This window comes from Perna viridis, chromosome 3 (assembly GCF_037379345.1).
Source record: "Perna viridis isolate PV_CMFRI_1.1 ecotype Kerala chromosome 3, ASM3737934v1, whole genome shotgun sequence".
Lineage (NCBI taxonomy): Eukaryota > Metazoa > Mollusca > Bivalvia > Mytilida > Mytilidae > Perna > Perna viridis.
In genome coordinates this window covers 5,821,410-5,833,546 of record NC_142447.1, presented here as the reverse complement: position 1 = coordinate 5,833,546, position 12,137 = coordinate 5,821,410, and the positions used below count along the sequence as shown (strand labels likewise).

The 12,137-nt window shown below is 32.2% G+C and overlaps 1 protein-coding gene across 19 annotated transcripts in view; it reads left to right on the top strand.

Moving 5' to 3' along the window:
- LOC148620795 (unconventional myosin-IXb-like) overlaps positions 1-12,137 on the top strand; it is a 122,623-nt gene that overhangs the window by 93,138 nt on the left and 17,348 nt on the right. For 16 of the 19 annotated variants that reach the window (XM_088574607.1, XM_088574605.1, XM_088574604.1 and 13 more), the window contains 6 exons: positions 1,178-1,251; positions 2,581-2,655; positions 7,780-7,972; positions 9,024-9,152; positions 10,310-10,415; positions 11,618-11,749. In XM_088574607.1, coding sequence (XP_088430733.1) covers positions 1,178-1,251; positions 2,581-2,655; positions 7,780-7,972; positions 9,024-9,152; positions 10,310-10,415; positions 11,618-11,749 — 709 coding nt within the window. Of the gene's footprint in view, positions 1-1,177; positions 1,252-2,580; positions 2,656-5,226; positions 5,287-7,779; positions 7,973-9,023; positions 9,153-10,309; positions 10,416-11,617; positions 11,750-12,137 lie in introns of all 19 variants that reach the window. The other 3 variants (XM_088574603.1, XM_088574600.1, XM_088574594.1) reach the window with 2 other exon arrangements.

Here is a 12,137-nt window from a genome sequence, read left to right as displayed (position 1 = left end):
AATTGTACCACAAAGTGCCATACTTCCAAAGAAAGGTTGAGACTGATTGGAGGTTATTGGCATCATTAAGTAATTAGCTAACTAAATAGGGCCACTTTTATTCTGGTCGAATTCTTATATCCTGTGTCAAATGTAAACCACAATTAATTGCAAAGGGTATAATGTTTTTGACCCGTCTGTCCATAAGTCCATCTTCAGTTTTCTGAACTTTTTTTTTAAACGCTTGCAGATATTGACATGATTTTTGGTATATAAGTTCACCATGATAAGATGAAGTTTAACTTTTGTTCCGCTCTGATGATATTTACCGAAATTACAGGCCTTGCACTTAGCAAATTTACAGAAATAACAGTTTTCCGGACCTTTTTTTCTAAACGCTTGCAGATATTGACATGATTTTTGGTATATAAGTTCACCATGATAAGATCAAGTTTAACTTTTGTTCCGCTCTGATGATATTTACCAAAATTACAGGCCTTGCACTTAGCAAATTTGCAGAAATAACAGTTTTCCGGACCTTTTTTCTAAATTCTTACAGATAGTGACATGATTTTTAGTACATGTATATAAGTTCACCGTGATGAATTACATGTCAAGGGTATGTTTCGTTCTGCTCTGATGATTTTTACTGAAATTATGGGCCTTGAACTTTGCAAAAATTCACAGAAATAACAGTTTTCTGGATTTTTTTTTTCTAAACGTTTGCAAATATTGACATGATTTTTAGTATATAATTTCACCATGATAAGTTACAGGACAAGTTTGTAGTTGGTTCTGCACCAATGAATTTTACCAAAATTACAGGCCTTGAACTTAGCTAAATTCACAGAAATGACCATTTTTCATACTTTTTTCTCTAAATGATTGCAGATTATGACTTGATTTTTGGTATATAAGTTCACCATGGTAAATAACAGGTCAAGATGTATACGTTTTGTTCCGCTACAATAATATTTACTTTGGATTAATTAATCCTTTTTTTATCAGGGTCCTTCTACATGCATTTCTCTTACAAACAAATTTACTTGAGTATCCAACATTGGAACATATGGGGTATGTGAGCGTGCTCACTAAGGTTCTTTAATTTTGTCTGCATAAGGGATATTATATAATGAATGTAATATAATCAGAATTTGTATTAAAAGTGATACCTACAAATTTACCTCTATATTTTCAGTTTGTAAATATACATGTCACAAAAAATGTGTCAACAAGACAACAACTAAATGTAAAGGTGTTCAGGACAATCAGGTGAGAATAATCTGTTTGTATATTACAGTAAAATATTATGTCCACATCAGTCCTCTTGAAGTCACTTTAGGTAGGATAGTAGTATTTATCATTATTTAAACTTTTGTGAACTGTACTTAAGTAAATATTTGCAGACACTGTGATTGGACAAAATGTGTTGATATTTAGACAAATCTTTTATTTATTCCAGATTTAATCATTATTCCACTTGTGAAAAATTGCATTTTTATTTTAAATTTTTTTTTATATTATATGATTTTATAAAAAAAAAATATGTGCCTTTAGGAAAAGGGAGGAACTTTGACCCCAGGCATCATCTGCTTCAAACAGCAATGAAAAAAAAAAAAAGTTTTGCTATGACTTGCTCACATTTTTAGTTAGGAAAATGAAGTTATAACTGGGAAAAAGTCAGTTTATAGCTCCATCATTGGTTTTTAGGTATGAATTTTCTGTATTTTTGCATTTGAGCCAGAAATGTTACCGTTCTACCTTCAGGCCCCATGCTACAAAACTTGAAAAATTACTTAAGTCTGAGAAAATTCTTTACTGTTGGAGAAGTCATCAAGTTGGAGTTACCATGGAAGTTAAGAGTATACTCAAACAAGTATTTTTTTAACTTTTGTGGCGCCAGGGCCAGGGCAAAATTACAATGAGTTAAATAGTTAACTTTGAAATGAACTTCCTTAGTTAATTAACTGGACAATTAACATTGATATTAAACTTTCTATCAAACTTTAAATTGAAATATAAACAAAATGATAATCTCCTTGTTAATCAGCAAGATAAGTATCCAAGATGTTTTACCATGAAATGGTCATTTAATCAAACAACCAACTTTATTCCCTGAAGTTAACTATTTTATTCGCTGTAATACATTTCAAAACTGTATAAAAAGAAAAATTTCCTTGGTTTTATTAGGATTTCGGTTTTGACAGTTGCATGTTAAGGCCATAATGAAAAACATCGTAATTTATCCATGTCTTGATATTAAAAAAATGGTGGTGAATATTGTCCCAGAGAGGATGATAAATTTATTTTAGTCGCTAATATAAATTTTTATATCCTGTACTTTCAGTTTGCTTATGTTAAGGGTAAAAGAGTATGATACTTTTTAGGTCAGTATGCCACTGTAAGATTTTGATGTCCAAATGAGTGTCAATTTGATTAACATATTTTGGTACTTGTTATCATAAAATTATTAGACTGTGTGCTTAAAAATGAACAATGGTATACTGTATTGAATTGATATTAGTTTATTGATTGGTATAAAAATTTAATTTTATTAGAAAAGAAATCAGACTATTTGAAAATTTCCTCTGTGTATTTCAGATGGGTGCTCATTCTAGGCCATTTATTCTGCCTCCCTTAATGGGTCCTAGAGGACAGTCTATATTTAGATCAAAGGTTCATTGTTTTTTTTTTTAAACATAATCACTAACCATGTTAATATGTGTGCTTGTGGTAACTTCTTTGCATAACAACTATTGGCTTTTTTCAAAATGTAAAAAAATAGTGAGGTGTGTGTCTTTAAATAAGGCAAAAAAAATAATAATAAGAGTGTTTTTTCCTGCTACCAGGAAGAAAAAAACAAGGAAGGTAGGTAGGGAGATTATTTTATTTTTCAAAAACATTTTACATTGAGTTAATGGGAAAACAATCTGGACTTGAGCCAAAATGGCCATGAATGTTTAGTGTAGGTAGGGTAGCAGGAAACAGACATATTTTTTTTTTTTTTGGCCTTAACCAACCATTTTAAAAATATACACATCTATTTCAGTATACTTTGAGATTTATAGTGCTACACTGTGGTTCTGGTGTATTTGTAATTTTCACTCTTCATGGTGTAAATTCAGTGATTTTTATTAATTTAAATTAGAGCTGAAGTTAGGTTGTTTCCCAGTGCCAAAAGTATTGTTATTTCCCCACAATGTTCCCTTTGAATTCCCCAAAATCCTGCTATTAATTTTTTTTTCAATACGACATCTCATTGAGGGGGTCCCAAAATAAGGTGAAACTTTTCTACTTACTACTTACAATTCACTTTTTTATTCACTTCTTTTCTTCTTAGTAGAAAGGTGTTAATAATTAAGAACTTGTGTAACTAGCTGTGTGATTAAATATGATTCTTTCAAATTTTCGGGTTTGTTGTATACATGTAATTTGATATTTTTGTCCATATTGAAAAGCACAGGTACCTTTTAAAAAAGTTGAAAAATCTGGAACTTGGCACATAAAAAATGCAAAAAATTGGTGGTATGTAGAAAGCGCCCTGTCTGTCTGTTTGTTCATATATGCACATTTCTTGAAAGCCCAGCTTTTCCTAAACTGCTTAAGGGATCTTGATGAAATTTGTTTGATGGTTCTGGTTACACTGGTTGCATTTTTCTATTTTTTCCTGATGTAAATTTTCCATTCAGCAATTTTGAACAATATGGGGTATCTTTAGCTTTCCTTTTTGTCATCCTCATTTTTTGGCTTGATAAGAGAAGATAATTCAAATTCATACAATTTTCTGAATTTGGAATTTTACCTCAGTACCCATTAACATGCTAGAAATGCAAGTCCTTACAACAAGTTTAATTATACTTCCCACAAACAAATTTGGTGGTATATAGGTACCACACCCTGTCTGTCTGTCTGTTTGTCTATTCACACAATTCTTGTAAGCCTAATTTCTCCTAAACTACTGAAGGGATCCAGATGACTTTTTTTAGGAAGGTTGAACATGATATGTTGATGTGCAGACATAGATTCTCCTTCATTTTTGAGCGGATAATAATATTTCCACACTTGAGATAGTTGAAATCAAGATTTTTAACATGCAACCTCAGCGAGCATGTTAAATGCCATGATTTTAAGTATCAAGAGTGTAGAAATATTTTAATCCATGAGAAACTGAAGGAGAATCTGTTTCTCCTATTTAAGACTAATTTCAATTATACATTTTTCCCCGTTTAGTACCCCATTCTCAACCCTTGACACAAATTTCAACAATTTTTGTTCTTGACATGTGAAGATGAAATAATTGATGCAAACAGATATAAGGCCGCTTTTTTATTATTAAAACAACAAATTTTGTCATTTTCACATTTGATATGTCACATGATTTATCACAAAACTTCCAGATTATATTTATACACATATTATGCCAAAAGTTGACGAATTGCGATCAGGATTGACAAATTTGTAAGGTCATGACCTTAAATGTGAACAATGAAATAAATCTACTGCATGCCACATTTTAATCCTGTAGAGAATTAAAGTATTTTTAATCTCCTGGTCAAGCAGTATGGAAATTCATCAAAAAAAGGGAAGAAGGAATTTAATTACTGTTTGAGGAATCTAGTATAAGGGTTTACATGTTAAAACCTTGTACATGCAGATCCTCCATAACTGCTCAAGAGATTTTGATGAAATATTATAGGAAGGTTTTTCATCATATGCAATAAGGAATAACTACTGTTGGAGTACTTTGAAGGGATCAAACTTCAGGGTTTTATATTTAACTGCGTATGAAGTAGCTACTGTTCTCTTTGTTTTTTCTCACAGTTTTTCTTTTTTGTTTCAACTGCAAACTACAGCCAAATGAAAATGATGAAACCCACAAAAGATGTGGTGTAGTTATCTGGCATATTTTGTTTCCTAAAAAATTTGTAAAAAACAAATGGAATAGCTCTGCTGCATTTGAGGACATTTTTATTAAAATCCTGGGGAAATTGAATAGTAAAAAGTCTGTTTCCCCTTTTTTTTATTCTGGTTTTTATACTCAGATACAGCGTATTAATTGAAAAAAGTCAATTAACAAGGGAAAGTGATCTTAATTAAGTTTTCACCTTTCCTTTGGGGATGGGAAAGAGACGGGGAAGTTACAAATTACTGTCTCTAATTCCTGAAAGCCTCATATGAAATGGTCAGTGATAGATGGCTTAGAGCTTGCTATTATAATAACAGGTTCTTAATCTTGTTTTCTCTCAGAACATCTGGAAATGTCGATGCTGTAATGTAGCGTCAGCATGTTCTTCCTGGGAATTGTTCGTGAGTTTGATTGTTGTTCATATTTCTTTTACAGCCAGTTAAACGGTTAACTTCAGAGAGTTGATATTTTCTTGATTAAATGACCATTACCCAGTAGTCACCTTGACAATTGAGAAGGATATTTCACTTTCTGTTGGACAAAGATTCCAATACATAGTACCTGTAAAATTTTTATACCTTCCTGTCCAGTTAACTACTCAGGAAGTGGTCATTCAATCAAAAGAAGACCAACTATATTCTTTAATATAAAATTAACTGTTTTACTCACTGTAATTCATTTTTGGCTTTCCCTTATTTTCATTAGAAAAGTGTTTTAATTGTTTTTTTTTTTGAGAGAGAGATAGGGGAGCATACATGTATATGGTACACCTGTTTGAACATATTAAGTGATTAATGCAAATTTTTCTTTTTTTTTGAAATTTTTGTTGTTGGTGCCTTCCCATTTTGGAACACATTATATTTTTTAGTCAAATATAATCCCATTTATTATATGTGTATGTTTAATTTGTGCTTTCAATAAGAGTTTCAGTGTTGTTTTTTTTTCTTTTTATGTCCACTTTTTTAAATCATCATTTAAGTTCAAGTTAAATTTGAAGTATCTGTTAATGTTGTGCGTGTTCTTTTTTCTGATCATCTAAAATCTGATTGTTGTGTGAACAGACAGTGATTCTTTGTCTTTTTTTTCCATGTCAGTCAGCAATTCAAATTGAACATTCTGAAGTATATGTCACTATCCTCTGTTTTTATGACACATAGTAGTAAGGTTTATTGTGATACTTTCCGAAAAGTTGCGTGTCTGTCTGTCTGTCTCACAAATAAGGGTATTTTGAACATTTTGCCATCCCCCTTTTATCACCATTACATGGCAGGATATCACATTATGTTCAATTCCCAATTTATGTGTCTGTCTATCTGTCCCCGATGGTTTTCAGATGATAACCTCAGAAGAGATCAATTAATTTTTATGAAACTTTGCACAAATGTTAAGTTCCATAAAAGATAGGTTAAGTTTTAAATAATCATCAGCTAAATCCAAAATGTAGTTTTGAAGTTTTGAACATATTGTCTTCCCCCTTTTATTACCATCACGTGGCAGGGTATCACTTATTGTTCCATTGATGTCATATTTTTATTGTGTGTATTTACGTCACCATATTCTAGTGAGGTTTTAACATCTGTAATTCATGTCTGTGTTTTTGTGTCTTATCATTATCTTATTGTAATCTACTGATACCATGTCAAAGTTTTATAGATTTTACTGTGCTAGAAAGTTGACCATCAATGGATTTATATAATAAAACTTGCTTTTGGCTTTTTACTGCAGATATATACTATACACATGTAATATATAATGCAGATCTGTCCAGTCCTGTATCAAATATTTTTGTTTTTGTTTTTGTTTTTTTTTATTTTGTTGTTGTTGAAAATCTGAATCTATCTTGAATCAAATCCTTTTCATCTTGAAGATTATAAAGAACATCCCAATACAGGTTGCATCAGAGGTCAACATGAATACATTTTTAAGTCAACCATTTAAATCTCACCGTCTTCGCCATATAAATTTCTGACAAGCCTGAGGTCAATAATTTTAATGAACTTGTATAGTAATCATTTGCATGTTAGCCTAATTCTGCAAACCCACCAGCATTTGTATCAGCCATGGCTATGGGCTGGTGGTCAATTTCGAAGACTGATCTTTAAGATTACATATTTTGGAAAGGATCCAAGGTAATCCTAAATGTTGATACATGTAATATGTTGACCCCTCATGTGACCTCTGATTGGATACTAGATCTTAAGCAGCTTACAATATATAATTGTGTAGGGGAGGGTGACATTCACGTTTATAATACGATTTAGACCTTGAGTCTTGATAATGAACATTTGGTTATATTCGGTAAAAGTGTCCTAAAATAATTTTTATTGTATTACACCTATACAGTGGATTCCTGTTAATTGCATAGGTTTTTTTTTGTCAAAAAAAATTATGCCATTAACAGGAATATGCAATTAACTGAAATATGCAATTAGTAGAAATTATCATTTGAAGGAAAATTAAAAGATGTTTTCAATGTTTAAGTGAGATATTATCTATTCGCTTGTCTAATTAGATTCCTGCATGAGTGTATATAGTTAAAGGAGACAAAAAAAATTGTATGTGAGTAAGAGGAATTTATTGATTCAATTTTTGGTCTTATCTTATGCAAATAAGAGATTTTTTTACATAGAGAAGATGGGAAATGGTTATGTTTTTTGAGTACCTGTGCAATTAACAGGTATGCGATTAAGTGGAATTAAATGTATTATATCTGTGGATAAAGGTCATACAGTTGAGTTATGTTAGTGTCTTAAATTTTCCTCCTTTAAAAATTAATTCAAATGTTAACATTTAACTTTCAAAATAAGCCATGAATCAATTGAATTTTAACAGCTTGATAAACAATAATGGCCTTGACAACACGACCTTGACATGACCTTTCACCTTCATTTCAGATTTCTGGTACTAGAGTGTTTGGTGTACAGTTAACAGGTCTTGTGACCAAAGACAGAAAGGTGCCAGTGGTTGTGGACAGACTTATTGCTCTGATAGAGTTACATGGACTTTATACTGTTGGGATTTATAGGCGACCAGGTGCTCAGGCCAAGGTCAAACAACTTAAACAGCTGATAGACGCAGGCAAAGAGGGTAGGTTAATTATGATCTTTGTGGCAAATATACAAAGTCTATTCAGGCCCATTGCAGTGTTCTTGGATTTTTCAGAAATTGAGGTTTCCTCAGGAAAAATCCATATAAAATCAACTTTCCCACAGTCAATGACTGCTTTCCTAACAAAACAAATCCTTACAGCATATGAAGTTTTCAACTTGCCACGGAAAAGTGTAACTAAGTACCTAACTTTCCCTGACCCAAATTTCACTTGCCTCGGGTAACGGGAAATAGGAATCCTAGAACACTGCCATGATAGGGAATAATTAATTTAACAACTAATAGACATAGGCATAGAGGGTAGGCTATAATCTATGCAGCAGAAGATAAAAAGACAATGAATGGCCCATGATAAGGAGTTACAAACTTTACAATTTAGGACACAGGCAAATAGGGTAGGTAATAATCTATACGGGGAAAATATAGTGGTGTTACGATTGAGCGACAGTGCATCAGGATCATTTTGGTTAGGTACCAGAACCATTCTTCCCTTTCCAGCAGAGTAATGACGTTTAGGAATTTTGTTTTTTATCCTGAGTGAAAATGCTTTAGATTTATAAAACTGTAAAGGATACAGGTTAGCCACCATTTTTAGAGATGACAAACATAATCTGTCTGTGAAAATTGTGATAAAAATTTAGATTGTGAAATCGTTACTCCTTTTTGACAACATAAAGAAAATTTTGGGTATCTGCTAAGAAATTAATAGTCAATTTGCTTATAGATAGAGGCATAGTGGGTAAGGGTATATATATAAACCATAGACTGTTAGAATATAAAGGACCTATAGATCTTTGTTTTGCAACTTCAGCTTAATTTTCTCAAAACTTTGTTGAGTAAAATTGATCAGGACATTGCAACCTTTTGCCAACTGCCAGATTATACAAGCCATTAACATAATATTTTATGCTGGAAACTTTCTATGAAATCAACCACTGGAAAAAGAACATTTTGATTGGATAGAAATCAAAATATCAAATTTGAAACCTCCATGATAACTGCATTTTTGTATTTATTTTTCTTTTTCTAGATTTATCTTCCATTGACATGACTGAATATCCTATACCTGTATTAGCCGCAGTACTTAAATCATTCTTCCGTGATTTACCAGAACCAGTCTTAACTTTTGATCTGTATGATGACTTTGTCAGGGCAGCAGGTAGGTTTTACAGAAAAAAAGGGGGGATTACTAGAGCCAGTCTTAACTTTTGATCTGTATGATGACTTTGGCAGGCCAGCAGGTAGGTCTATAAGAAAATGGTGGGATATATGATATATGATTTAATTAGAGCAGGGTGTAGTGTGGTCAAATATGAGGATAATGAAATTTAATATTGTTCAGTGATTTAATTTAAGGGGAAATACTTGCTAATTGCAAGTTAAAATTCGATTTTTTTCAGTAGAAATTATTTCTACTTGCGAAAATTTGCAAGTGGTATTATATAGGTAAGATAGGTTAAGTCCAGAAATAACCCAAAAACCTTAAATTTAAGTTAGTGTAAATTTTCAGTACTTGCCAATTTTAGCTAGTGGAAAAATTTCTGAAATTCAATCCCTGTTATTAAAATAGTGAAAGTGGTGATTTTGTAAATAAATGGGGCTATGAAATTAGAGTTGTTTAGTTCAAAATGGGGGAGAAGCAATTTGGTAAAAAAAAAGGGGGGAAATGATATTAAAGTTATTCAATAGTAGTTATAGGGGTGGATGTTTTCATCTATAAAAAATTATTACCATGTATGATCTGAATGATTGGAAGTTGAATGTTTTAATGAATGATGCATTCCAATAATTGCATTTGAAGATAAAACAGTAATAGGGTATGTAAGTCTCATCATGTGACCCTGTGGTTTCACGAGAACGGGTCCTAATCTACCATTCAAAAGCATAGTGATAAGTCATTTAGAGGGCGTTGAGTTCAGTGTTAAGGGCAAAACTTCATTTTGTGTAAAAAATATTGATAAAAATGACAAAAATCTATTTCTACATGATAAAGGTATTACGAAAAAACATATAATAGAAGATTTTGCATTGTTATACAGTGTTTGGAGTACCTGGAAGTAAAGAATTAAATGCAGACCGGTCTTCGGTTTCCAATACGTTCTATGTCGGAAATTCTGGTGAAGAAAAGGAAACCAGAACGAGAATTCCAAACCCTATTGTCAAGAGTATTACATATATTTGTGTAGTGTGTTTAATACTTTGTACTGTAATAGGGATAATTTAATGTCTGAACAGCTTTTTCTTTCTGACAGCATTACAAGAATTTGAGGGAGTCGAAAGTGTTTTTTCTATAAACATTTTTTATTTTATTTCCAGAAATACATGATGAGAAAGAGAGGATGCAATCACTGTATGCTGGAATCAGCAAACTCCCAAAATCTAATCATGATTTGTTTGAAAGAATCATATTTCATCTTGCAAGGTAAGGTCAACTGAAATTATCTTTTTGGTTCTCAGCCCTCCTGTGTTTTTTTTTTTTTTTTTTTGAGGGGGGGGGGGTTGCTCAATTACCCATTTTTGGCAGAATTTCACATAGTGAAAATCAGGTTATAGTATGGTGAATGTTGGTCTGGCGGGTGGGTGGGGAAATTATTTTCGTAAAACTTTCCTCAGCAACTTCTTGACCAATTTTAAACAAACTTGGCACGAGCCGTTACGAAAGATTTACTTTTGGTTCGGCTTGATAAATCAAGATGGCCGCCAGAGGCTATTTAAGCTTCTGATTGGCCAAATTTAAAAAAAATCAACTCCTCTGAAACCACAGGTGCCAATGTTTTAAGACTTGATAGGGTTAATGACCTCAATGCCCTGTACGAATGATCCACTTTTTGTGTGGCTCAGTGAATGGCTGCTACCACTCAAAGTTGCCTCTGAAACCTAAGGGGAACCCATTTTGGCCTGTTTCTTTGCTTTTACTGAGCCAAAGGTGACTAAATTTGACAGAAAAAATAGTAGGGACAACTTGAACATCTGTTAAAATTCTGGTTTAGATTGATTAAACAAGATCGCTGCCAGAGGCTATTTAAGCTTTAAATGATCAAATGATATTACCACATGATTTCAAGTTATCATTGTGAGTGTTTCAGGCTCTCTAGAGCCTCTAGTTAAGTATGTCTGTACAACAGTGGGCCTGTAAGAGTGTTGGGATTTTGGTTGCAGTCTGATATCAACTTTCTGTAAGAGTTCATACCTAGCATGACATTGTGTGCAACTTGATGATTTGATAAAAGTGTCCTGAAGTGTGTTGTTGTTACTTTGCTCTTACATTTATTTTACCACATTTTCTACTTAAGAATTGGTTATGATAAAAATTTTGTCTATTGAAAAAGAACATAAATTCTCCATGTGCATATTGTTTATTGTGTGAAGTGCAATAAACAAAATATGCATTTTGAAAATATATGTTATTTTTCAATAGACAATATTTTTATCATAGCCAATTCTTATAAATTAATTTTAAAACATATTTTTATCATTAAACATGAGAAAAGTAGCTCTGAATTTAACTGAATAAGGGCGTGTCAATATTTTTTATCCATTGAAATATAACAAAATTATTTTAACCAATCAGATTACAGTATTTATCTCAAATTAATTTATATAGTTATGTCTTGTTTTTTTCAGAGTTGCCCATCATGAAGATGTGAACAGGATGAGTGTGAATGGTCTAGCCATTATTTTTGCTCCTACCTTCCTCCGAACAAATAAAAAACTACAAGCACAAGAAACTATGAACCAAGTATCCAAGCAAACAATGTAAGTTATACACTTGTCTTAGACACTTGCCTTAGATATCTGTGAACCCAGGCAAATACTGTTCCTGTGAAATTCATTTAATGTGAACTTCATGTGGATAGGTTGAGGTACATTTACGGGTGAAATTGGCCCCCTTATTTTCATGAAAATTGATTGTTTGAGTCACAGCAAACTTTTACTTACTGAACTAAGGTGTTAAACCTACAGTCTAATAGCCTATATTCATAACTTATCTGTACTACACATTTTGGTCATAATCATTGGTCCAAATAGCTGACAGGTTTCTTGTTTTGCCGGTGTACGTCATGGTTTACTATGTCAGATATTCTACCAAAGACCAAAAGGGGTTCAGAAAAGGTCAAGCTCAAGTATGAACTTCAACTAATCA